This window comes from Lytechinus pictus, chromosome 5 (genome assembly GCF_037042905.1).
Source record: "Lytechinus pictus isolate F3 Inbred chromosome 5, Lp3.0, whole genome shotgun sequence".
In the NCBI taxonomy this organism is placed as follows: Eukaryota; Metazoa; Echinodermata; class Echinoidea; order Temnopleuroida; family Toxopneustidae; genus Lytechinus; species Lytechinus pictus.
In genome coordinates this window covers 25,918,702-25,942,557 of record NC_087249.1, presented here as the reverse complement: position 1 = coordinate 25,942,557, position 23,856 = coordinate 25,918,702, and the positions used below count along the sequence as shown (strand labels likewise).

Below are 23,856 nucleotides of genomic sequence, written 5' to 3'. Positions count from 1 at the left end.
TATCCGATAAAAAATCTATTGCCTAAATACGTGTATAGGTTTACATATCATTGAAAGTCGAAAAAGAGACTCAGAAATGGAAGATACAAAGGGAATTCAAGAACGGACATGATAAGATGTGCGTTATGATAAACCTTTGACTGCTACCGATGGCCCTCTTAAACATGTTAAAAAGTAGGAATAGTAAATTTCTGTTGGACAAATTTGGCATTGGTAAATATTTTAAGGTATTTTAGGTAATTTTAATTTTGGTTATTTTGCTCACTTTCCTGATTTTTTTCATCATTCTTTATTGGTGCGTACGATTATTTTGTTTTATTTGAAAATATTTATACCACTTCTTTGAGTAGTTCTATTATACGAGACGCCCCTTTCTATTTTTTTTTATCACAGTTTACGATGTAAGGTGCAGGTAAATATTGTATACAATTGTACTATTTACCAAATTGAAATGAATTTAAATAGGATATATATATACATGTGAATAAATACATGAAATGATAAATAAGAACTAGGGTGGATGTATTGAAAATAAGTGATATATCAAATATATAGAAAGAGAGAGGGGGAGGGAGAGAGAGAGAGAGAGCAAGAGTATATCATTAGGTCTTGGTGGGCCTGTCTTCACTTTCTACATTATCTTTCGGAGTAGAGCGCTGTATCTACTGATGTTTTCAATCAAATTATTTTTAATAAAGAATTCAGTAAGATCAGATTTCTTAACGCAATTTCAAGCTGGATCCCGTTTCATAAAGACTTGTTAAAACAAGAAAATAACAATTTCTGTAACAAGCTTATTGTCAGCCAATCAGATTTGATGATTGCAGTAGCTTTTAACTGTTATTGCAATTTTTTGTAATAATAAGTTTTATAAAACTGGCCGCTGTTAAATCCCACTGTGATTAAGTTGTCTTATCCTGGATTTTTGTCTTTACCAATCTCAATTCTCATCACTTTATGAAACAACAATCCCTAATATGACCGGTGTTATCGAGTTTATGGAGATTATGAGATAAACATCGACAATGAACAAGAAATAACTACTACAAAATGCCTTTATCTTATTAGGGATGTCTACCCGTGTAGCTAGGTTTTATAAATAAAATAAAAAACAGAGAAATAATATAATCATATTGGTGATGGTTTAGTTAAAACACGTCATAATAGACATGATAGATGAATATCCCAAATCTTGAATTTGCGAAGTGTAAGCGAACTCCCCATGTATATTAGTTGGTAAATTGCCGATTCGTCTACTGCCAAGACGTCCTCTTACCATATGGTCCACCTTCATTTAGTCTAATGCCATTCTGTCCATCAACATTTCGTCTAACCACCATTTGGTCAAATAGTCGTTTATTCCAATACTCACTTCGCCTAATCACAAGTTCGTTTATGACCATTTCGTGTATATTTATTTATTTATTTTATTTATTTATTTTGTTTTATTTATTTTATACTGCAGGGTAGGCCTGTCTGTTCAGTTCTTAAAACTGCTTTACAAAGGCGCCCTGCAGTTTAAAATACATGTCAAGATAACTATGAACAACAACAACAAACAACATCAAAAATACAAAATACAAAATATCTAACATCAGAAACAATTAACACCAAAATATAGAGTGGGAAGTGACAATTTAAACATACATAGCATTGTAAATCAAAGGAATATCATTTCGCTCTTTATCAATTCGTATGAAAGGCTTTGCATAATTTTTTAAAAACTAACAAGGAGGTACAAACTTGTAAATTTGAAGGAAGTGCATTAAACAATTTGGGTCCGACATATGCGAAAGATTTTCTTTTATGTTCAATTCTAGCTTTGTGAAGCTGAAGGGGGCATCGTAAAGAATACCGTGTCCTGTATTTTACGGGCCGTTTACATACTAAAGGTTTTAAATAATTTGGAACTAAATCATTCATTATTTTATATACAAGAACACAATACTGATATTTTATACGCTGATCTACTGATTGCCACTTCAGTGACTGCAACAAAGAAATTTGTGATGTATTATAATCTTTTTTCAAAAGCATTCTGGCATATTTATTTTGAAGTTTTTGTATCTTATCTAAATGTATTTTTGCACTGCTTCCCCAAGATGTATTACAGTAATCAATGTAAGGTAAAACCATAGAAAAGTACAGCTTCTTCATAATATCAAAGGACAATAAGTGCTTAATCCGCCTTACACAACCTATTGCCCGAGATATTTTACAAACGATATTAGTAATATGTTCGCACCAAGTCAAGCCCGGATCGAGCATGACACCTAAGTATTTAATCTTTTTTACATTTTCTAATTGTATGTTCCTGAATTTCACTGACAAATGAGCACCCCTCAACTTTTTCTTTTGACCAAATACCATGGCTTTTGTTTTTTGCGGGTGTAAATGCATATTATTTAAGTCTAGCCATTTACTTATTGAATCAAAATCATCTTGCAAATACTTTTGTACCTCCTTAATTGATTCACCGTGATTAAAAATGGCGGTATCATCAGCATAAAGAGACATTTTAGAATGTACATGCAATTTCAAATTACACATGTCATTAATAAAAATACAAAATATCAATGGACCCAGTATGGATCCTTGTGGGACACCTGATTTTATCTTCAAAAATTCACTGCGACAATTGTTAATCATTACAAATTGCCTTCTGTCTGTTAAATACGATTCCATCCAGTTGTATTCATTGCCAGTAATACCATAGTACTTAAGTTTTGCAAGTATAAAATTGTGAGGAATAACATCAAAAGCTTTGCGTAAGTCCAAGAAAATACCACCAGTAACATGTTTTCGGTCCATTTTATCATACAAAAAGTCTGTAATCTCAGTTAGACAAGTGGCAGTAGAATAAGACGGTCTGAAGCCAGACTGACAATTTGCAAGTAGATCATTTACATTTAAGTACTTATACAATTGATCATGTATTGCTCTCTCTAGTATTTTGGACAGGACTGGAAGCACAGAAATTGGTCTATAATTGTCAATATCAAATGATCCTCCCTTATGTACAGGAGTAATTCTTGCTGTTTTAAAATCTTCTGGAATAACACTAGTTTGTAAAGTTGCATTAAATAAATGGGTTAAAGGGCCAGCTATACTCTCTGCTGCCAGCTTAAGAAACTTAGGGTGAATGCCATCTACTCCGACCATCTACTGCGATCGTTCTACCTTCTGTGAAATATTGAGTGTTTCCATATCATTGCCCCACTTTTCTTGACACTCCCGACGCCACTTTCTAATACCTCATTTTCCCATTTATCTGTTATACAGCAAGCATTTTCATTCTGTGTAATAACCAGTTGGTCTAATACCCATCTTCTTTTCATTCATTTCGCCCAATTAACACTTATCCAAGCAACACTAAATGGTTTATGGACTAAGTGGCTATTAGACAAAATGGTGAACGGACGAAATGGCAATTAGACCATGTGGATTTTGGACGAACTGATGGTAGACCAAATGATAGTAGACGAGTTGACAATTGGACAAATTGGCATTGGACCAAATGAATATAAACCAATTTGTTCACTGCACATGAATTTTTTTTTAGTCAGGAATTCATATATTGTATCGTACTGAATTATAATTTGATTTTTATAAAACTGATGAAACTGGTACTTTCTTTAAATACATGGAAGTGTCGAATCAGAGCTGAACTAGGTGAAGATTATATATATCATATTGTTAGAAATATTATTCAATTGGTGTTTAAATAACCAAATGTTGTTTGAACAACTGTAGTTGCACCGTAGGCAACCGAACGTCCTATTTGTAATTCATTCATTAGTCACCAAGCAATTTCAATTAATCTTTTCATGCCCTAAAGACTCACTCCTACACCATGTTCAAACACCAGAATCATGAAAGGTAATGACAAAATAACAAAATACGCAAAATATTGGTAACTGAAATTACTTAACATATGTATATCGTTTAATGTTAAAGACGAAACGCAACAGAAGCAGATACTGTGATAATTTTTTTTACATATCCGATTTCAATATATGATTCAATTCAATAACAATACTACGGGGTCGAATAGTAATTTCAACACTCTCTCGTAACAATAAAATGTAAAAAATGGTACTTGACACATCTTTCACTACTAAGAGTGGCAATCAAATGTTCCTTTCATTTCCCACTTCAACAATCTTTATTTTCAATAATATCATTGCTCGCACTTTCATAATCATCGTTCTACCTTCTGTGAAATATTGAGTGTTTCCATAGCATTGCCCCACTTTTCTTGACTTTCTAATACCTTTATTTTCCCATTTATCTGTTATACAGCCAGCATTTTCATTCTGTGATTGGCGTCTTATAAATAAAATAATCATCGGTGTATAAATGCATTTTCTTTTTAAATATAAGACGCGTGTTCAAATTCCTGATTGGCAATAATGGTATCTAATATTCATTAGCATATAATGCTTCTTTGCGAGTGGCAGTCTTTTATCGCACGAATAATACGGTAGAGTTCTTCTAAAAATCGTTGAAATCTTCCTTTAGATATAGAGAATAAAAAAAAGAATATCATTTGTGACCTCTGGTGGTATGTAGTTTGATACAGGGGCAATTAAAAGTCATGAAGGTGAAATTTTGTTGGTAGGATCATACTTTAAGTGATTTGTTTTTCGTTCTGAAACAAATATCTGTGTAAAGTGATCGTTTTTTTGGAAGTATATCGTACCCAGCGCAACTTGGCGTTAGAGCTGCGTTTGGGGGGCAAGGCCACACAGTCCAGCACGGTATTAAAAGCAACCAGATTTGCATTAGAATACGTCTATCATGTCTATTGGTTAATGAATACCCAATGTTATAAACGCCAATCCTGTGTTAAAATGCAATTTGAATACATCTCTCCAACTGAAAAAAAAAACACTTAGTGAAAAATATTCATTACAAAGAGGCTAATAACACAACGAATATGCTGCCGGTGGAAAAGTGAAGTCGAGTGTCAGAAAAGTGGTCGATTAAAGACACAAAATCAAAGCGATACTACTGCGTACGAGGTGTCATTTGTATGAAATGTAACTTATATAAATGTAAGTTGAACTACATTCATCTCATACAAAATATTTTTTTTGTAATTCTTCCTAGTCTAATCTGAAAAAAAAAGCCATGTTTGTCGTTGTTTTAGATCTGGGTTAAATGGGAGGAGTTCCATATTTACTCAATTATAACTTTATAGTCGATTGTCTCTGGTTGTAAAAAAAAAGAGTTAATATTCTCAGTGTCATTATCTTTTAAAATACTGCTGAAGTCGAGTGCGCCAAAACTTTACGCCTGCAATAGTTATGTACCATTTCAATGAATCAAAATATTTTTTTTAAGACGTCAACTGCTATTCATCATTCATTTCATTCCTGATGAAGTTTTAGATAAAAAAATACATCATTCAAAAGGGTAAAGAATACTGGCGTTTGTAAACAACCTGATGTGCAGCGTTCGGTGAAATCCCTGGCAATAAGTCTCATAAGGGTTTAATTATATATTTTTATTTTGTCATTATACTCATACTTATATCTACTTCAAAATAAATGTATAATAGAGAAGACAAAATATATATATGATTATTGCAGCATGCCGTAAACCCCTTTACCAAGGCAAGTAGTTAAATGCACAGTTTCATGAAGCGCTAGTTGATTGATAACTGTTTTCAACTACCAAACTTCATTGCATGTAATTGGTTAGGAGAAAACATTAACATCAATAACAAGATACTTCATAAAACGGTGTCATGTATAGACAAATCCATTCTCAACGTTCAAAATGTTCAATCAAACATACAACTTACCATTTTCTCAATAAAATTTCATAGGTATATTTACAATGGGCAAGTTGAAACACACACACACGTGTTTTTCTTTCACAACATATTTAAATACAAGAGTTGCCTAAGCTGTTGTACATGTATAATTTCTCACATTTATACACACCCACACACACACATATATATATATATACAGTGCGTCCCAGAAAAAACGAAACCGAGATTAAGCGATGATTTATCATAACTTAATCACAAATGCAGTAGACAAATGACCTACCATTGTAAAGCTTAGAATCTCCTCTTTCATCTGATATTACTTAGATTATTCCTCATTCACGCATGAGTGAGCAAAAACAATTTGAAGAAAGGATACCAAAAACTCATTTGGCGAGGGGTATCTGAATTTCAAAAAGAAAATCGCATGCCTAAAAAGTTCAATATCTGTTCTTTTATTTGATACCTTAATCACAAAAATTGGTCATGGTTAACAAAAGACTTAATGCATGGCTGATCGTCAACAAAACGGAGTGTCGAGTGAGTTTGAACGCTAGCACGTAAAACCTCTTCATTTTATAAAATTATTGAAATTCAAGCCTTATTTCAAATAACCAGAACTTTGTTATTTCTTGACAATTTTTGGTAATTGAGGTATCAAATTAAAGAGCAGATATTGATTTTTTTTTTTAATGTGGTTTTATTTTTGAAACCCAGATACAGCCCGCCAAATGACTTTTTGGCATCCCCTCTTCAAATTGTTTTTGCTCACTCATGCATGAATGAGAAATAATCTAAGTAATTTTAAATGAAAGAGGAGATTCGAAGCTTTACAATGGTAGGTCATTTGTCTATTGTATTTATGATTAATTTATGATAAATCTCGGTTTCGTTTTTTCTGGGACGCACTGTATATATATATATATATATATATATATATATAATATCTTGGTATGTGTATGTCATAAATATATATATATATGAAAGTATTAGTATTATCGACGTGATAAATATATTTTCTGCATATACGATAATACTAAGACCACACTGATTAAATATCTAATCAAACTTGCTAAGTAGGACAATTAGGTACATATCGTAAAGTGCACTATACAGCTACACTGGGAAAGATACGCCCAGGTTGGGGACATTTGATATTTATTTGGACATATCTTTTCTATTTATCAGAAATGTAACTTAGGTCGACGAGAAAGTTTAAAAACAACTAAGTTTATATTTAAAATAATTGAAATTTCAATCGTTCATAGTATAGGTTAACGCCCACTATGCATTCATATAAAAACTGTGCAGTTACAAAAAAAACTTTATTACGTAATGTAAATTTGTTAAACGACGTTCTTAGAAATAAACCAAAAAATCCTTTCAAATTTCCTTTCCTTGCGTGTTTATCATAATTTAAAGTTCCCCTCTCGAGTATTAACAAGATATTTTATATCTATCCTAAGTAATGTATTATTTGCCACGAAAGGATATACATAATCATTAATAAACGTCTAACGTTTCACAAAATAATGAGGGTAGCATAACTAAAAAAAAATGATTGCACTGTTTGAGCGGACTCCCAATTGGCTATGAGGCTTAACAATTGAATAATACATTTCATCTACTTCTACACATATATAGCCTATATTCGTGTATATACATTTTGATATTTACACTGTAACTAATTATCTTAACTAGACAATAATTGATACATTGATGTAAATATAATATTTTGAAATACACATCACAGATAAGTATATATACATAAACATGATATATACGTGAATTATTTATGTATATATGAATACATTATACAGTTATATCAGTGCTTTCAACGACAGTGTGTCCAATTTGAGAAATACCAATTTCAGAATGTTTTCTAGATTATGCAAATCGGATACGCTTGTATGATACAGTCAATATGATCATGCATGTTTTAGCTGTTGCAATACTTTGAGAAAACAGAGTACCCCATTTTGGGGTGCAATTTTACAGCTTACGAAACATCAATGGTGCACTTAGATGAATTTTGCTCCCTTGTAGGGTGCAGAGTTGTATATACATTTACGGAAAGGAAAATATATGCACATTTTACATGTTTTAGGGTATAAACGGCCATTTGTGGATGAAAACGAACAAACACGTGCATCTTGCACCATGTGCTCCAAGCTCACACCCAAAGAGGGGCTGCCGGTGATGCATTTAGGGTGAAAAAAAAAATGCACCTTGTTCTTCGTGTGGTACTGAAAATAGTCAAATACACTGTATTCATACATTCATTACTACATATACTAGATGTACATACAGTATTTTGCAAATTAAGGTCTGATCAATTCAATTTGCGTCTACATTTTCGGTAAGTGTCTTAGTGTCACAGATTAATATACAAAGTATTAATTATTGTTCTTGATATCAATTAAATTAACATTAGTTTAAGAATACGTCAGGCATTCACATTGTTACAAACGTTTTAATTACAACATTCAAAGATATCAAATTATGCAGCTCTTGTCATTTTGCATCATCATGATCATTGCGTTTTGTCAAACTGAAATACTTGATAAAAATCCATGCAGAAATTAGAAAGATTAACATGAGTATAATTTTTCCTTAATTGTAATTTATGAATGAGGTTTCAAAATGGAACACATCCATGACACGTAAAACAAATATTTGAATGAACCTATATCTATGGTAATAAGAAATGCAACGTCTTTGATAAAAGAGACGTCATGGATGTTATGTAACATAGTCGGTCACACTAAATACTGATTTGCGTATCTCAACAATAATCCTGTTTTGTAGTGGTAGTAGTTGATTTTCTTCTAAATTAGCTATACTTTGGGTCTATTTTTAAGTCAAAATCAGACTTCACGCAAAAGTAGTAATACATGGAAACAATTATTATTAAGCCAACTTGTGGTGACAATGATTATCTTCAAGATACTAAGCCAATATTGGTTACATTGTGATTATTTGCAGGATTGGAAAATCACATGAGCAACCGAGTCTCTTGAAAACAATGTTGTCAACTAAGTCTAACTATCTTGAAAAGTCCTCTCTTTTTTTTTTTTGGGGGGGGGGGTATTTTTAAGTGATTTGAACTATGTATCTTGATACTCGGGGAAAATTACCAGAATGTAAATAAACGTTTGCTCTTATAATTTAAGGCTATTTAATATTATGTTTCTGCAATCACGTTTTACAGCTGAGCATATCGCCTCTCGAGAAAAAAAAATGACACATAATATAAATATTTCATGCGAATGTTAATCGTTTCATCCAACCGTAAAAAAACACTTAAATTGAAAAAAAAAATATTGTTCTGTTGTGAATTCGAGCTGATAAGTAATTTTCAGGCACACATTCTATTATCTTGCAGCACATCTTGTTTGCGGGTGCTCGACGCACATAATAACTATCGATTTTATCTACAGATATGATTAAGCTGCCGTTTAGTGGAGAATACCCCGAAATATATCTCACACGCTTGTATAGATACTTTCAGCTGCCACAAAAATCAAACTGTTCCATATGAACTTGACGATGTCCGAAAACAAGAACACATGGCGAAGAATGGAGCGCAGTACTCGTATGCCATAGCACAAAATGCGGATCATGAAGTTACGACTCTTGCTGTACTTTCGCTTCTCCAAAATGGTTATCGCACGTCATGGCTTTAGTTCATACATCCGCAGGAACGCCAGCCCTATGGAGTGAAGCGGAAACGGTAAAAATTCCATTAGATCACCGCTGATAATAATTACTCTGACATTAATGAGATTATATTTCTGTTAGTGTTAGTTGGCCATTCCCATCAAGGGATCATTTCAATAAGTCCATTAAAAGTTCACAGAAGACAAGACTGAAGGCCCTATCGGAAATACACTAAGAAAGTTAGTAGCTACAGACGATGTTATTAATGAATTTAGTAGGTATAAGGAGTGTTAATGTACACCGCAGACGCCTATAGTTCTATATATATATATAATGATCCCAGTTGTATGGGTTCATGTCATTCATGAAAGAATACATGTAACTACACTATTAAATTATTACAAAACTGAATTACTTGTCGATTGCTCCGGTATTCTGATTGTGCTTTTCAACGTGACAGAGCGTTGAGTTTCGCGATTGCAGTAGCCGTTTCGCGTCCTGGCACTCTTCTTTTCGGCACAAGTCATTGTTGCAATCAGATGATGTCTGAAAGATGTGCTCATGGCGTATAGTATCATGGGATTTATGCATGATGCAAGATAGTAAAACACCGACCTTACTTTTTTGAGATGTACAAAAATGGGAGATCGGAATGATTCCAAATTTCTCACGAACAAAAACCAGAGGTAATAAACATAGTTCGGCAACCAGCACAGAGCAAACAGAAAGGTGATCAACATTAGATTAAATGCCACGCGAGACCTTGATCTGTCGCTGTTCCCTCGTCCCGTTGATCTTTGCCCCAAGATCCGGCGTTTTCGCAGAAGCTCACGGGTGCAGAACGCGTAGAATGTTGTCATGCAGAATAATGGCACCAGGTAGAGTAATACAAGTTGCAAGACGAAGTATGTCCTGAAGGGCTTTCCAAGATAGGGCATTGTGCAGGATTTGTAATAGAAATTTGGTACCGCAAGATACATTGGGTAAATGCCAAATAACAAGATGGACACTATCCAAATGATGACGCAAATAATGACCGTACTTCGACTCTCTCGGACACTCTTGAGCGTAAATGGTTTGACTATCGCACCGTATCTTTCCAAGCTAATCACCGTCAGACTAAGTGCGGACACGGCAAATGAAATGTAGTAGACACCGTGTTGGAACCTACAGAAGGTAATGGATGACTCGTAGGTCTTGAGTTGTTGCGAGATGCTCACTGGGATACTGGCGAATAGGAAGATAAGATCGCCTACTGCTAAGTTCGCAAGAAGTAGGTTTGGTGCCGTCCGAAGCTCTCGAACTCGGGCCACTAAGAAGATTAGGCTGGCATTGGCCGGAACGCCAATAAACAGTTCGACGAAGAGGACAACCACATATGCCACATTAATTGGCTCTTCGGGAAAAACCGGGAAGAAGGGAGTGGTAGTTTCGCCATCGTCGGTTATGTTGAATTGCTCTTGTTCGACTGTAGTGGTCATGGCTGCTGAAAACCAGGGTGACCTGCACGAGAAGATACCCAAAAAAAGAGAGAAAGATTTGAAAGAAAAGAAAGATTGTAGTCGATTGCAACTGGAAAATATGTAATAGAAGTTTTATTATTCTATCCAGATGTATAGTATACAAATAATGAATGTGTATGCGTGCAATGGGAAGAATATTTTCATGAGATGAAAGATGTAAAGTTCCATTCAACGAGGCGTTAGCCGAGTTGAATGGAACTTTTAATCTTTCATCGAATGTAAATATTCTTTCCATTGCACAAATATTTGCATTCATTATTTGTTTTATATAACTCATATAAGTTACAAAGTTTTTTAAAATGTAAAAAAAGGAATAACAAGATAAAGATTAGGTTGGCCTATTTCCAGCAACTAATTTTTCTCTGATAATTGCTAGTCGGTGGATAACACCATGTATCGACAGCTCATCAGCCCTTTGCTTTCATGTTTGTGACGCGCATTGCTTCATGGATCTGAGTCGAGTGCGCACAGTCAGTTTGATCTGCGCTAACTTCATGCGCGCGAACACACACACACACACATACACAATAAGTAGACATACAAGGATTATACTGAGCGAGCGCTAGCGCGCGTACCGTGCAATGGAAAAATAAAAAATGCACGGTCACCGTGCAATGGAAAATTACAAAATGCACGCAGTAAAAAATGGACCAAATATTGAACACCTTTCAACCAATCAGATGGCAAGAATCTTCGTTTGAGTTATATAATTTACAAATAATGAATGTGTATGCGTGCAATGGGAATAATATTTTCACCTTTGCTTTAATTCTTTTTTGACGCGCATTGCTTCATGGATCTGAGTCGAGTGCGCACAATCAGTTTGATCTGCGCCAACTTCATGCGCGCAAACACACACACAAACATAAAAAGGTAAGTAGACATACACATGATTATACTGAGGGAGCGCTAGCGTACCGTGCAATGGTATACAAATAATGAATGTTTATGAGTGCAATGGACAGAATACTTCATGAGGTGAAAGATGAAAAAATCCATTTAACGAGGCGTAGCCGAGTTGAATGGATCATTCATTTCATCTTTCACCGAATGAAGTATTCTGTCCATTGCACGAATGAAGGAACATCCATTAATTGGTTTATATGACATTTAAAACTAGATTATTTTTCATAGGAAATTTCTCAATTTCGATGCAAAATATGAATGATCATGCAGTGCGAGCTCGGTCTGTTGATTGTCGCGTACAATGCGCGCGTGCAATGGACAAAATCGTATAGATCCAAAATTGCACGATGAATGGATTCTTAATTGCACAGTCGACGTCATTGTAAAATGGTCTGAATGATCGATATCAAACAACCAATCGAATGCCAAGGATTTATCTAAGTGTCATATTAAAAAAAAAAAAAAAATGCACGGCCACCGTGCAATGGAAAATTAAAAAATGCATGCAGGAAAGAATAGACCAAATATTGAACATATTTCCACCAATCAGATGGCAATAATTTTGTTTGAGTTATATAAATTGAATTAATCAATGAATGATGGCGTTGATTGCTCCTCGTCGGCTTCCCGCAATAAACAAAATCTTCTTTTTTATTGCTGAAATGGAAAAAACATGTCAAGAACTTTCATCTGGTATTATACAACTCATACAAAGATTCTTGTTATTTGATTGGTTGAAAGCCATTTAATATTATTTAGATCATTTAGTGCTGCATGCAAATTCTATTTTCCATTGCACGGCGACCATGCATTTTTTCCTTTTTCCATTGCACGGTTGAGTTCTCTCCTTCAGTGTGTACCAATAAGCATGTGTGTACACGTACATTTTTTATGTGTGTGTGTATTGGCGCGCATCGAAGTAAGCGCATCAACAAAAAGGCTGACTGTGCGCACTCAGATTCATGAATCAAAGTGCGTCACAAAAACAATTTATTGCTTTCATACACCGAGAAAATAATATTTCCAGAGAAAATGAATTGTCAGACAAAGGCAAAATATGTCTTAATTCCATATGCTTTTTTTTCTTCTCTAGCTATTGTCAAATAAAATCTAGAAAATTCGTTGTATAAACCAAATGATGCATGTCTTCATTCGTCCATTATGCGACCTATCCACTCTCGTTGAGGCTGTGTTCAACCAATCGCACTCAGTCTAACGGCTTCGTTCAATGGATTGAACAGAGCCTCAACTGGCATGAGGATAGATCGCCTAATAAACTCTTGTGCGTGCATCATTATGTATACCATTCTAGTCTCTAGAACATAAATGTGACGCTATTATAACGTAATAAGCAAAAACATTCCAACGTGCTTTACGCACATAAATGCGTCCTTTCTCTAGGAACTGAATCTTCGTTCCCGGAAAAGGACAATTCTTCGTTCAACGTGCTTACGCGCATAGATCGATTCGCGCTAGCGGCCTTTCTCCGGGAACTGGATTGCGCATTCGCGTTAGCGTCTTTTCTTCAGGAACTTGATCAGTGGATTGTGTATTTTTGCTCCCAGAAAAAAAGACGTATCGTATTAATTCCTAAGATTAGAAACCGTTTAGAGTGTTTTTAATAAGATCACAAAATATCAGTGAAGGAAAAAATCTTGCTCTGTCAGAAAGTTTGAGAATTAGGGCAGAAAAAAAATACACTAGCTGCTAAAAGCACAAAAATAAGTTCAAAACATAATTTGCGTTTTCTCGAAAATGTACGTTTTGCGCACGTGCGCGCTAAGTCCCTTCAAGCGGGAAGCCACGTCAAACCATGTCCACAACTTGGTGTTGGCATTTCTAGGGCCCATCTGCACCATTCACCAGCGTTGCCATTTGAAGATTTCTATCCCCAAATTTACAAAATCTTGGGATTTTTAGAAGCCTTTATGGATGGAAAAAAAAATTGAGGGATAATTATAAATTGAGGATTTTTGTCCATTCTGGGTGTTTCTTGAAGGTTTTGGTGAAATGCAGTCAATTTCGCGATATTTTAAGTCTGTATCTCTATGTGCACATCTCAATGACATCAGCGCATGTCTTACGCAAATCAAGCGATGAATTCTGTAAACTAAACTTAGCTGTATGATACAATGGCCGTGTTGCCAATCTACATTGCGTCGAAACCAAAAACGAATCTGAAGCAGTGTGAACAGATACAAACGAGCACGCATTAACTCGTTTTAGGGCAATAACCATAATAACAGCCCTCGATTTTTCTGAAATTATCGTGATTTGAAAAAGTATGAATTTTGGGGTTCAATTTGTGGATTTTTCAAGTGCCTTGGGGGGGGGGTTTCTTCAGCTTAGACCTGGCAATACTGCCATTTACACGAGCAGGGACGACGCTACAGGAGGGAAAGAGAAAATAAGAAGAAGGAACAAGGATGAAAGAAGAGTATTAAACGGAGAAATCTTCGTTGTATAATTTACTATTGTCTCTGAAATCAACTCTTAGGAAAAGAAATGAGGTTGTCCTGAGATTGCCTCGGCCATTTATCTACATTCTTTATGAAAACACCACGGTGTCGTCAGTGAGGACGAGTGTGGATACAGGTTTATGGTTCTATTTGATTTTCTTTTCCTTTCAAATCTTGGGACACCAAAACAAGTATTTCTCCTCTCGACATTGGCTCATACCCATTACACAGTCGAATGATACATACGGCTTTGCAGTTTGAATTGATGTCTGAAATCTAATTGCAGACTGATGACAAAATCTATTGACTTCCCCTGAGAACATGCGCCAATATTGAGAACACTGATGTATGGTTGTGTTGTCAGGGAGAGTTCGGGCAGCTTTTGGTTCCATTTGGCGTTAGCATTGTACAAGTGGTACCCTACGAAATAACTCATGAACCCATAAATTAATCAGGCGGTACTGTATATATAAAACCAACCAAAAAGGTAAACTAAACTGTACATATTGGAACATATCATATTATAGTCACGCCAACGATATCGACGTTGATTAGAGTAATATGTCATCGGTCGGTAGGGAATCAGTTTCATTGCTGTGACTCTAGCATATCCAAAATGACGATATAGAAGTAAAAAAATTAGCGCGGCGTACTAATCGCTTTTGAATTTGTCCTTTCGTGACGTAAAACAAATCTGCTCAATTGCATAAGTGGAAGCTGATCTTGCCCAATTTTTAAATTGATGTAGATTGCTACTTTATTTATTTCTCAAGCTTGCACGTTCTAGTCTTGTCATTAAGATGACGTCTTCACACAGATTTTGGTGCATTCAGCTTTTCATTAAATCAACCAAAAAGATGGAGTTCATAGTGTGGTAGAGGTAATGATGTTGGAGCATTCAGTCCTGCTAACCTTCTACAACAAATGTTCCGCATTGAAGACATACAGCAATCCCTGGAATCATCTTTAGTTGCTATCATTTTCATTTTGCCATCCTGATTTTGCAATGGAGTTTGCCCATCCTTTTTTTCAAAAGAATGTACTTCAGAATTTATCCCTGCAACATGGAATGTTTAAAAATTCAACAATATGACTTACTGGAGGTAGCATGGTTTAAAAAAAAACCATTTTATTTCAAATGTAATCTTCGAGCTATTTGGATGGGACATTGGCTGATTTTGTTTCTTTTTTTTCCGGGGTGAAGGCGGTCAGCTATTAGATTTGATATGAATTATGTTGAATTCGTGAGCTATATCCACAATCTTGCTAATGAACGTGCTGAACGCAGTGTGCTCAAAGATACAACGTCTAATCACGTTGATTAAAACCAGACTCGCCTTTAGGGCAAGAAATGCATTTCGTGAGGCTTAATTATTGTGGAGTATCGAAGTATCGAATAGCTTTTTTTCCAAATGAAACTAGAAAGCTAAGTCGAATCATTTCCTTCCTTTTGATTTCCTGTCAATATGTTTTTCATCTTTTTCTTCACTCTTTCGAAAATAGGTCATACTTATTCACATTATTTTTTTTTACTTTATAAAGCTTGGGTGTGGAAGATGTTTTAAATCAGGTATTTATCAAATTCAGCAATAGCGTTTATCAGAAGGACCGTGGATACAAAGGGTAATGTGATATCGCAAAGAAAAAATACCATGGGAGAACTTTCGCGATAAAAGAGTTACGCTTTCTTACCACCTATTCAAGAAGCTCAATATCAATATCAAGTATCGGTGGCGAGAACATTTTGCTCTAATTTGGACAAATTGAAATCGACAAGATGGTGGTCTTTATGGTTCTCATTCATCAACATTGTCACATCTAGTAATGAAAACGTTTAAAACAAAATGTCCGAGCCCTCGGGTTATTGTGGGGCCTCCGTCAGACATATAAGACATCATTTAGGTCTCCGATGATTCAATTAAAGAACGAAACGTTTTTATTGGAGAAAATCCATTTTCCCTAATAGCTTGACATCAAAATAAAAATGAAACAATTCAATGTGCCGTATGGCAATCTGGATAAATCTTTTAAAATGCTTATTAGAAAACCCCCATAATATAGAGAAACGTTAAACTGCCATCTTAGCATTATGCCATTGCCAGGGTGTGAAACGGTAAAAGTGGGGAAGTTTACAATATAGACACCTTGAATAAATCGATTCATTCGTCAACGAATGATATATTTTAACATTACTGATTTTGTTCGAAAGGTCAAAGTCAGTTTTCGCACTTTGCCAAGGTATGTGTATGCCTGTAAGCAAATCTCGCCTCTTTTTATCTGAGTATTTGGTATTACACTTAGGTGCGGCATACGTCAGAAGTGAACTTAACTGACTAGTGGAACAATTCTCTACCCATCATTAATGATTTAGAAGAAAAAAAACGTAAATGGAAAAGTGAGTGTAAGTTAGGTTAAAGAGAAAAAAGTACAAAAAAGGTAATTTTGAAATTTATGATGGCAGCCACTCACCCTCCCAGAAAAGAAGCATAATACGGCGACAAATTTGACTTTAATTGTGAAGAACAGCACAAGATAGATTGGCAAATACTATTAAGCACGAAACACGTTGAAAACCAACTAGATTGTCCGACGTCGCCGCTTTATCCCTTGCAAAGGGTAGGCCTAATCCCTCATAGACCACTTGGAACAAGATTCTCCTTCCAATTATTCCAAACGTGCTCTTCGATTAATATAACGCAACTTAGATGACGGACTAGGTATGATCCTCGGCTCTTCTTTCACATCCAGATCTCCGGGTCTCCGGTACTTATTTTTTCTTTTGCTGTCTTTGATTTCATAGAAATTAAAAGGGTCATGGGTGATCGTATATTCATTGCAAGTAACCTGGGAAAATTTCTTGATATTTCATTCATCTCAAAATATCTGTCGCGATAATATTATAGTCCCAATGTGCAGGAGAGTTCCAAATCCGTAAAAAATAATAAATAACGATTCCTCTCACTGGGCCTTTTTTATTATTTGGACTTTCCTGTGCAATTATAACGTATATACAGTATTAAAGGTCCATTCTAATCGTCCCTGTTGGTATGACAATAATTATTCTATCAAAGGTTGATTTTTCCCCCAAATAGTGAAGACACGTAACCCTTGATACCACTGTTTTATTTTTATTATTATTTTTTTTTTCGTAACTAAAGTTCGAGATCTTAAATGTGGACATTAAACTTGACTCGACCCTATACAATGATAGTACGGCTTGTTTTCTTTTGACTTTTCATTTGTGTGCATAGGATCATGCAATACTTTGATGGATTATATGCTTCAAATGACAAAGCATTATCATCCGGTAAAAACTGGTTTGATTACGTCACGAAACATGTTATATTCCTGGCGTAAGTCCTTAGATTCCTACATTGACTAGAAAATGATCATGCACGCAAACCCCCTTTGTTTTTCTTTTGAAACTTCCTCTATCATATTTTTACATTCATCTTCAAATGCAATATCTCTTAATTGAATTTTTACGAAAGAATAATCATTTAGTTTCGTATTTCTAAAGAGGGTAACGATTCATCTTAAGTAGACGCCAAAATATAAAAAACATGCCTAATTGAACAGTGAGGAAGTCCTCTTGACGAGGAATTTGAGAGATAATCTCTCCCTCTGATGCCATAAAAGGTTTCGGAAACAGCCCTGGAGAAATGATTTCACCGTCATTAATAATACGATACACTATTTATGACTGTTTATTATGAAACAACAGAGTAACTTGCGGCGACACTTTCTTATTCTAATTCTTAAGAGAAAGGATGGGCATTACATGTTATTGGTCTACTTACCCGTTACTCTTTTATATTTCGAAGGTTCTATTTATTTTTGGTGGAGTATTATATATATTGGAGAAATGTAGGGCGCCTACAACAGCTTTCATTGATTATATATCAAATTATAATTATTATGATTATTAATTTTATTATGATTGCTATCATTATTATGATTATTATTATTTAAAAGCATTTAGGGTACATAATGGAACAAAATCTAGAGAATTCTGGGAGGTGTATTGTCCATATTTTATAAACACAATAGGAGTATTTGAATGAAACAATCGTACTAGTGAATCGTCGCCTGCCTGGCAGAAGGACGATAAACTGAGCATGCGCGGCGATTTCCTATTCCGCTGCGCCGCGCCTGGCATAGTTCGAAAGCGTGCTACGCGAGATGTAAAATGTGCGTGAGTGTTAATGCCCTTCTGCTTAGACCAAAATGAGTGGAAACCTTAATACACATAGAAATCAAAACGTCGTTGTTCCTTTTAGTCGGTCGTAAGGGGAACATTGCGATATCACCATGATCACTGATGTTTAGAATTATTGAACATGTGGAATGAGGATGTAAATACTGGCGATGTCAAAATGTGTGAAAATGATGTACATAAAGTAAATGAACCAATGTCTCCCTTTTGTTGGTGTTCATGAGAGTGTGGGTGTACGCGCGTGGGTGGTTTAATTTTTTAATATGTTTCTGCGAGAGCATATGTTAGGACGTCGGAAACATAGTTCTCTCTTCTGCCTGGAAAGTATGCGAGGACATATATTGTATTTTTCGAAAGAAAAATAGATGCCTTAATGATTTATTTTGCATATTCAAAAAGGGTAGCCCGAGTCAGCATTTACTGGTTTTCATCGGAGCCCTTAAATAACATATCAAAACATTGCATAAATACATCCACATTTTCTAACAAAACATAATACTGTTTGATAATAAGAAGCAAAGATAAAGAAATGACACTGAATATGGGTGTAAACAATCAAATACTTAACCTATTCAAAATAAACAATAGCTTACATAGAAAGTACCTTAAAGTCTACACAGAATTAATATGATATCAATAATACAATGGCCAAAGTTCATTGACCATAAATGACATTTGACCTTGGTCTCATGACCTGAACTCACCCATGATATGAAATAGATCCATAAACTTTCAAAGTAATGATGATATTTAAAATAATAAACCTTGATTAAGATTTCGTTGTTGATCCTAAATGACATTTGACCTTGACCATATGACCTAAAACTTATACAGGATGTTAAGTGATACTTGATTATTCTTGTATTTAGGTTTCATGAACTGGATCCATAAACATTTAAAGTTATGATGGTAATTCAACAGGTACCCCCAACATGACTAAAGATTATTGACCCCAAATGACCTTTGACTTTGATCATGTGATTTGAAACTCAGGCAGGATGTTCAGTGATTCACCAATGATTTTTATGTCTTATGAACTAGATTCTTATACTTTCATACTTTCTAAGTTATGACGACATTTTAAAAACTTAACCTTGGTTATGATTTCGATGTTGATTCCCCCCACATGGTCCAATTTCATTGACCCTAAATGAGCTTTGATCTTGATCATGTGATCTGAAACTCGGACTGGATGTTTAATGATACACTATTATCCTTATGACCAAGTTTCATGAACTAGGTCTATATACTTTCTAAGTTATGATGACCTTAGGTTTAGATTTCAATGTTGACGCCGTCGTCAGAAAAGCAGCGCCTGTAGTATCGCTCTGCTATACATACAGGCGTGACAAAAATAACAAACATGGGCTCCATAACACAAAGGTTAGCGATTAATCGCACCTTGATTTTTACGATTTGCTGTACATTGAAGTTAATGCCATCAATCGTAGAAAAATGTTTTACTATCATTGCTAAACTTTGTGTAACGGGCCCCAGGGCGCCGTAACACAAAGTTTAGCGATTAATCGCTAAATGAAATGACCAATGTAGATCTTCGTTGCATGCGTATCTTGCTGAGTAGACTGACTATGAACCAATCAGGGGAGCGTTTCATAAAAGGACTTGTCGGATAAGTCCCATTTTATCCGACAGTTACCATAGTAACAGTACCTCTCAGCTAATCAACATCAGAGAAAGATGTCAGATCTGACAACTTGTCGGATGAAAATGTTGATGAAACACTCCCCAGAATTGTTCTTTGAAATTAGCGATCAATCGCTAACCTTTGTGTCATGGGACCCTGATGTGTGAATTATTGTGATGAAAATTTTAACCGGTTATTATAATATAGGCGTTTTGACCTATATCAATCATTTGCACAGCTTTTATTGAATGTTGGAATAGGTTTAAGAAAGATCAATAAACAACTTCGGAGTAACAACTCCTATAGAAGAATATTTCATCCACCATGAGATGATTCGTGTTGATGAATGTCATGTCCAAACCTTGGATAGAATACAATTAAGACTGACCGATCACGTTTATCAATTCTTCACAAAATCCAACGCTCGAGTTACAAAGAAACTGATCGCCAAAGCTAAAGCAATATAATTGATGGAAGGGATATTGTAATCTCGTACGCCTGTTAAATAATCTTAAATAGGTTACCAAATTCAAGAAGCATCACACTGATGGATTTAAATGTTTTCTTACACAAGATACTTCCTTGCGTCATAAAAAAACCTTTTTTGGTGCCCCAACAATGGTTATCATATTTTATCTCTAAATAAATTAAGCGCTTCGTTACCTTTATAGTCTATGATTAATCTAATGTATCGAATTTTGCGTACAGAAATTGATGAATTCAAAATCTGACCACTCTTGAATATGAAGAATATTCCTTTCAATCTTGAAATGATATATATATTTTTTTTTTCGACCGTGATACGAAGGGTGCCCCCTTTTGAAAGTGAAGACCTTTTTATTTTTTGCTTGTCAAAATTTTCCTCGGGGAAAACGTGCCCCCCCTTTTTTTTTTATAGAAAATCTTTGATCTGCCCCTAAAAATAATGATGATCGGGGAAAAAAGGATTTATCGTGTTTCCATTGTGATAATCATTAATAAAAGCAAATTTATCATATGAAATGAAAAGTGATAAACGTTATACACGAGAACTTCTTTTCATGTCCGTTCCTGGAAAACCATGACAACGGGTTTATGGCCGGAGTAAAATTATGAGCCCCGTAAAGCCTCTTTCACAATTGACGTACAGCCATTTGCGACCTTTTGGTCGCGCGACAGGCTGCAACAGGCATCAATCGCCATTCATCTCATAAAATCGCACAGAGGCTTTCACAAATGTAACAGCTGTCGTACAACAAAAGCAACCAGTAAACCCCGTCGCACGAGTAAGTCGGATATGCTCGTATTGTGCTCGTGTGGTGGTCGTGCGATCACGTGCAAGTGTAAGTTGCACGAGGGATTGCGAGTGGTTTCGTATCAGTCACAACCAGTGCGAGTGTTCGTGTGATTGATGTGAGGTATATACCATTTCGAACTCAGAGCAATGTTATATAACAGCCATAGCTTGGGGCTTCCAATGGGCTGTCATGCAATGAGCTAGGTACGCGTTTGTATGAGCGTATGTACATATCCTTTTTTTTGAATGAGCTAATAAATTAAACCTGCACCATTACAGATTTATGTAACAATAAGCTATCCATAATTAAATCATAACCTTAGAATTTAATTTACACCCGAATTCAGTATAAGGGGCTATTTGTTGAGGAATGCCCTTTACCCTATTTTCTTTAGGTTCTATTTCGGAAAAGTTTGATTTGTGTTTTAACAGACAAAAATATAAACTTATCTTGCCCTTTTAATTTCGTGCACTTTATATTACAATTTTTTCTTATATTTTCTGCCCTCTCTTTTATTTATTCTTAACTTCTATTTTGTAACACCGAGGAACGGTCGCATACATGCGAATGCAGCGGTAGTGCAATGTTGTAAGCCGTGTTGCGATCGGTCTTGCAACAGTCTTATGGCCTATATATTATCGCACCCAGTCGCAAGACTGGTCTCTATAGGTAGCTAGCACATGTGCAAGTGTTGTACGACCTCCAGTCGACTAAAGGCGACTACTTAGTTGTGCCACCTCTCGCATCAAGTCGTACAACGTTGAACAACACTCACACGATGATCGCCCGACCGATGTACAATCTGATGAGAGTGAATCGATCGTATTTGCTCGCGTTTGGATTTTGATCATGTTCAAAGTTCAGATGCGACCAGTCACGACCACCTCGAGTTCGTGCGATCGTCTACAACGACTGCGAGTGCTCGCAAGACACCAAGAGATCGATCGTGCAACAAGAAAAAGTTGTTGCAGGCGGTCGTAAACTGGTCCTACGTCAATTGTGATAGGGGCTTTAGGAACTACTTGTGATCCTTTCTTACGCACTAACCATCGCCGACCATCGTATATACCATTTACTACAAGAAATGACCACCAGTCGTTCTTAATGGCGCTCTTAACTTAAGCCCCTTTCACAATTGACGTACGACCTGTTTGCGACTGGGTGCGATAATATGAGACTGTTGCAAGACCGATCGAAATTACGGCTTACTACATTCCACTACCGTTGCATTCGCATGTATGCGACCGTTCAGCCCCTTTCACAATTGACGTCCGACCAGTTTACGACCGCCTGCAACAGTTTTTTCTTGTTGTTGCACGATCGATCTCTTGGTGTCTTGCGAGCACTCGCAGTCATTGTAGACGGTCGCACGAACCCGAGGTGGTCGTGACTGGTCACATCTGAACTTTGAACATGTTCAAAATCCGAACGCGATCAAATACGATCGATTCACTCGCATCAGGCCGTACCCGGGGTCGTACCATCGGTCGGGCGATCATCGTACGAGTGTTGTTCAACGTTGTACGACTTGGTGCGAGAGGTGGCACAACTAAGTAGTCGCATTTACTTGACTGGAGGTCGTGCAACACTTGCACATGTGCAAGCGACCTACATGTGCAAGCGACCTACATGTACAGAGACCCGGGGAGTGTTTCATCAACATTTTCATCCGACAAGTTGTCAGATCTGACATCTTTCTCTGATGTTGATTGGCTGATAGGTATTGTTACTATGGTAACTGTCGGATAAAATGGGACTTGTCGGATAAAACGTCCGACAAGTCCTTTCATGAAACGCCCCCCTGTCTTGCGACTGGTTGCGATAATAATATGGGCCATAAGACTGTTGCAAGACCGATCGCAACGGCTTACAACATTGCACTACCGTTTCATTCGCATGTATGCGACCGTTCCACTCGCAATCCCTCGTGCAACACTCGCATGTGATCGCACGAGCACAATAAGAGCATATGCGACTTACTCGTGCAACGGGGTTTACTGGTTGTTTTTGTTGTACGACAGCTGTTGCAACTGTGAAAGCCTCTGTGCGATCTTATGAGATGACTAGCGATTGATGCCTGTTGCAGCCTGTCGCACGACCAAAAGGTCGCAAATTGTCGTACGTCAATTGTGAAAGGGGCTTTACGAACAGCTTTATGAAACACCCACCTGTATTGTTTCAGTCTTTGTTTCATTCAAAGACAATCTTCGTCGAACGTCTAATCCATATATGTGCAGTGATGAATTATATTGCATATTAATGAAAGATCCGTCTATATTAAAAAAACTAAAATTCTAAAGTGCGATCCTCGTGGTTTAATTATCTTCATCAATCGTCCTTATTTTTCATTACTCCGTCTTGTATTAGAACAAGGAACATTTGTTAAATCTG

At 36.0% G+C, this 23,856-nt stretch overlaps 1 protein-coding gene across 1 annotated transcript; it reads right to left on the bottom strand.

The window, feature by feature from the left end:
* Positions 1 to 8,860: 8,860 nt before the first annotated feature.
* On the bottom strand, positions 8,861 to 10,938 carry LOC129260365 (phe13-bombesin receptor-like). Its single transcript, XM_054898355.2, has 2 exons — positions 9,855 to 10,938; positions 8,861 to 9,491 (listed from the first exon to the last, which is right to left on the bottom strand). Exons 1-2 carry the CDS (start codon positions 10,918 to 10,920, stop codon positions 9,454 to 9,456), a joined length of 1,104 nt encoding a protein of 367 aa, XP_054754330.2. The 5' UTR covers positions 10,921 to 10,938; the 3' UTR covers positions 8,861 to 9,453.
* Between the last annotated feature and the right edge of the window lie 12,918 nt (positions 10,939 to 23,856).

Bases quoted from the DNA above. Each gene is read 5' to 3' on its own strand.
- LOC129260365 (XM_054898355.2), bottom strand. From the start codon at position 10,920: ATGACCACTACAGTCGAACAAGAGCAATTCAACATAACCGACGATGGC. The intron at 9,492-9,854 runs GTAATTCAGTTT...TTCACTCCATAG, and splicing joins AATACCGGAGCAATCGACAA to GGCTGGCGTTCCTGCGGATG.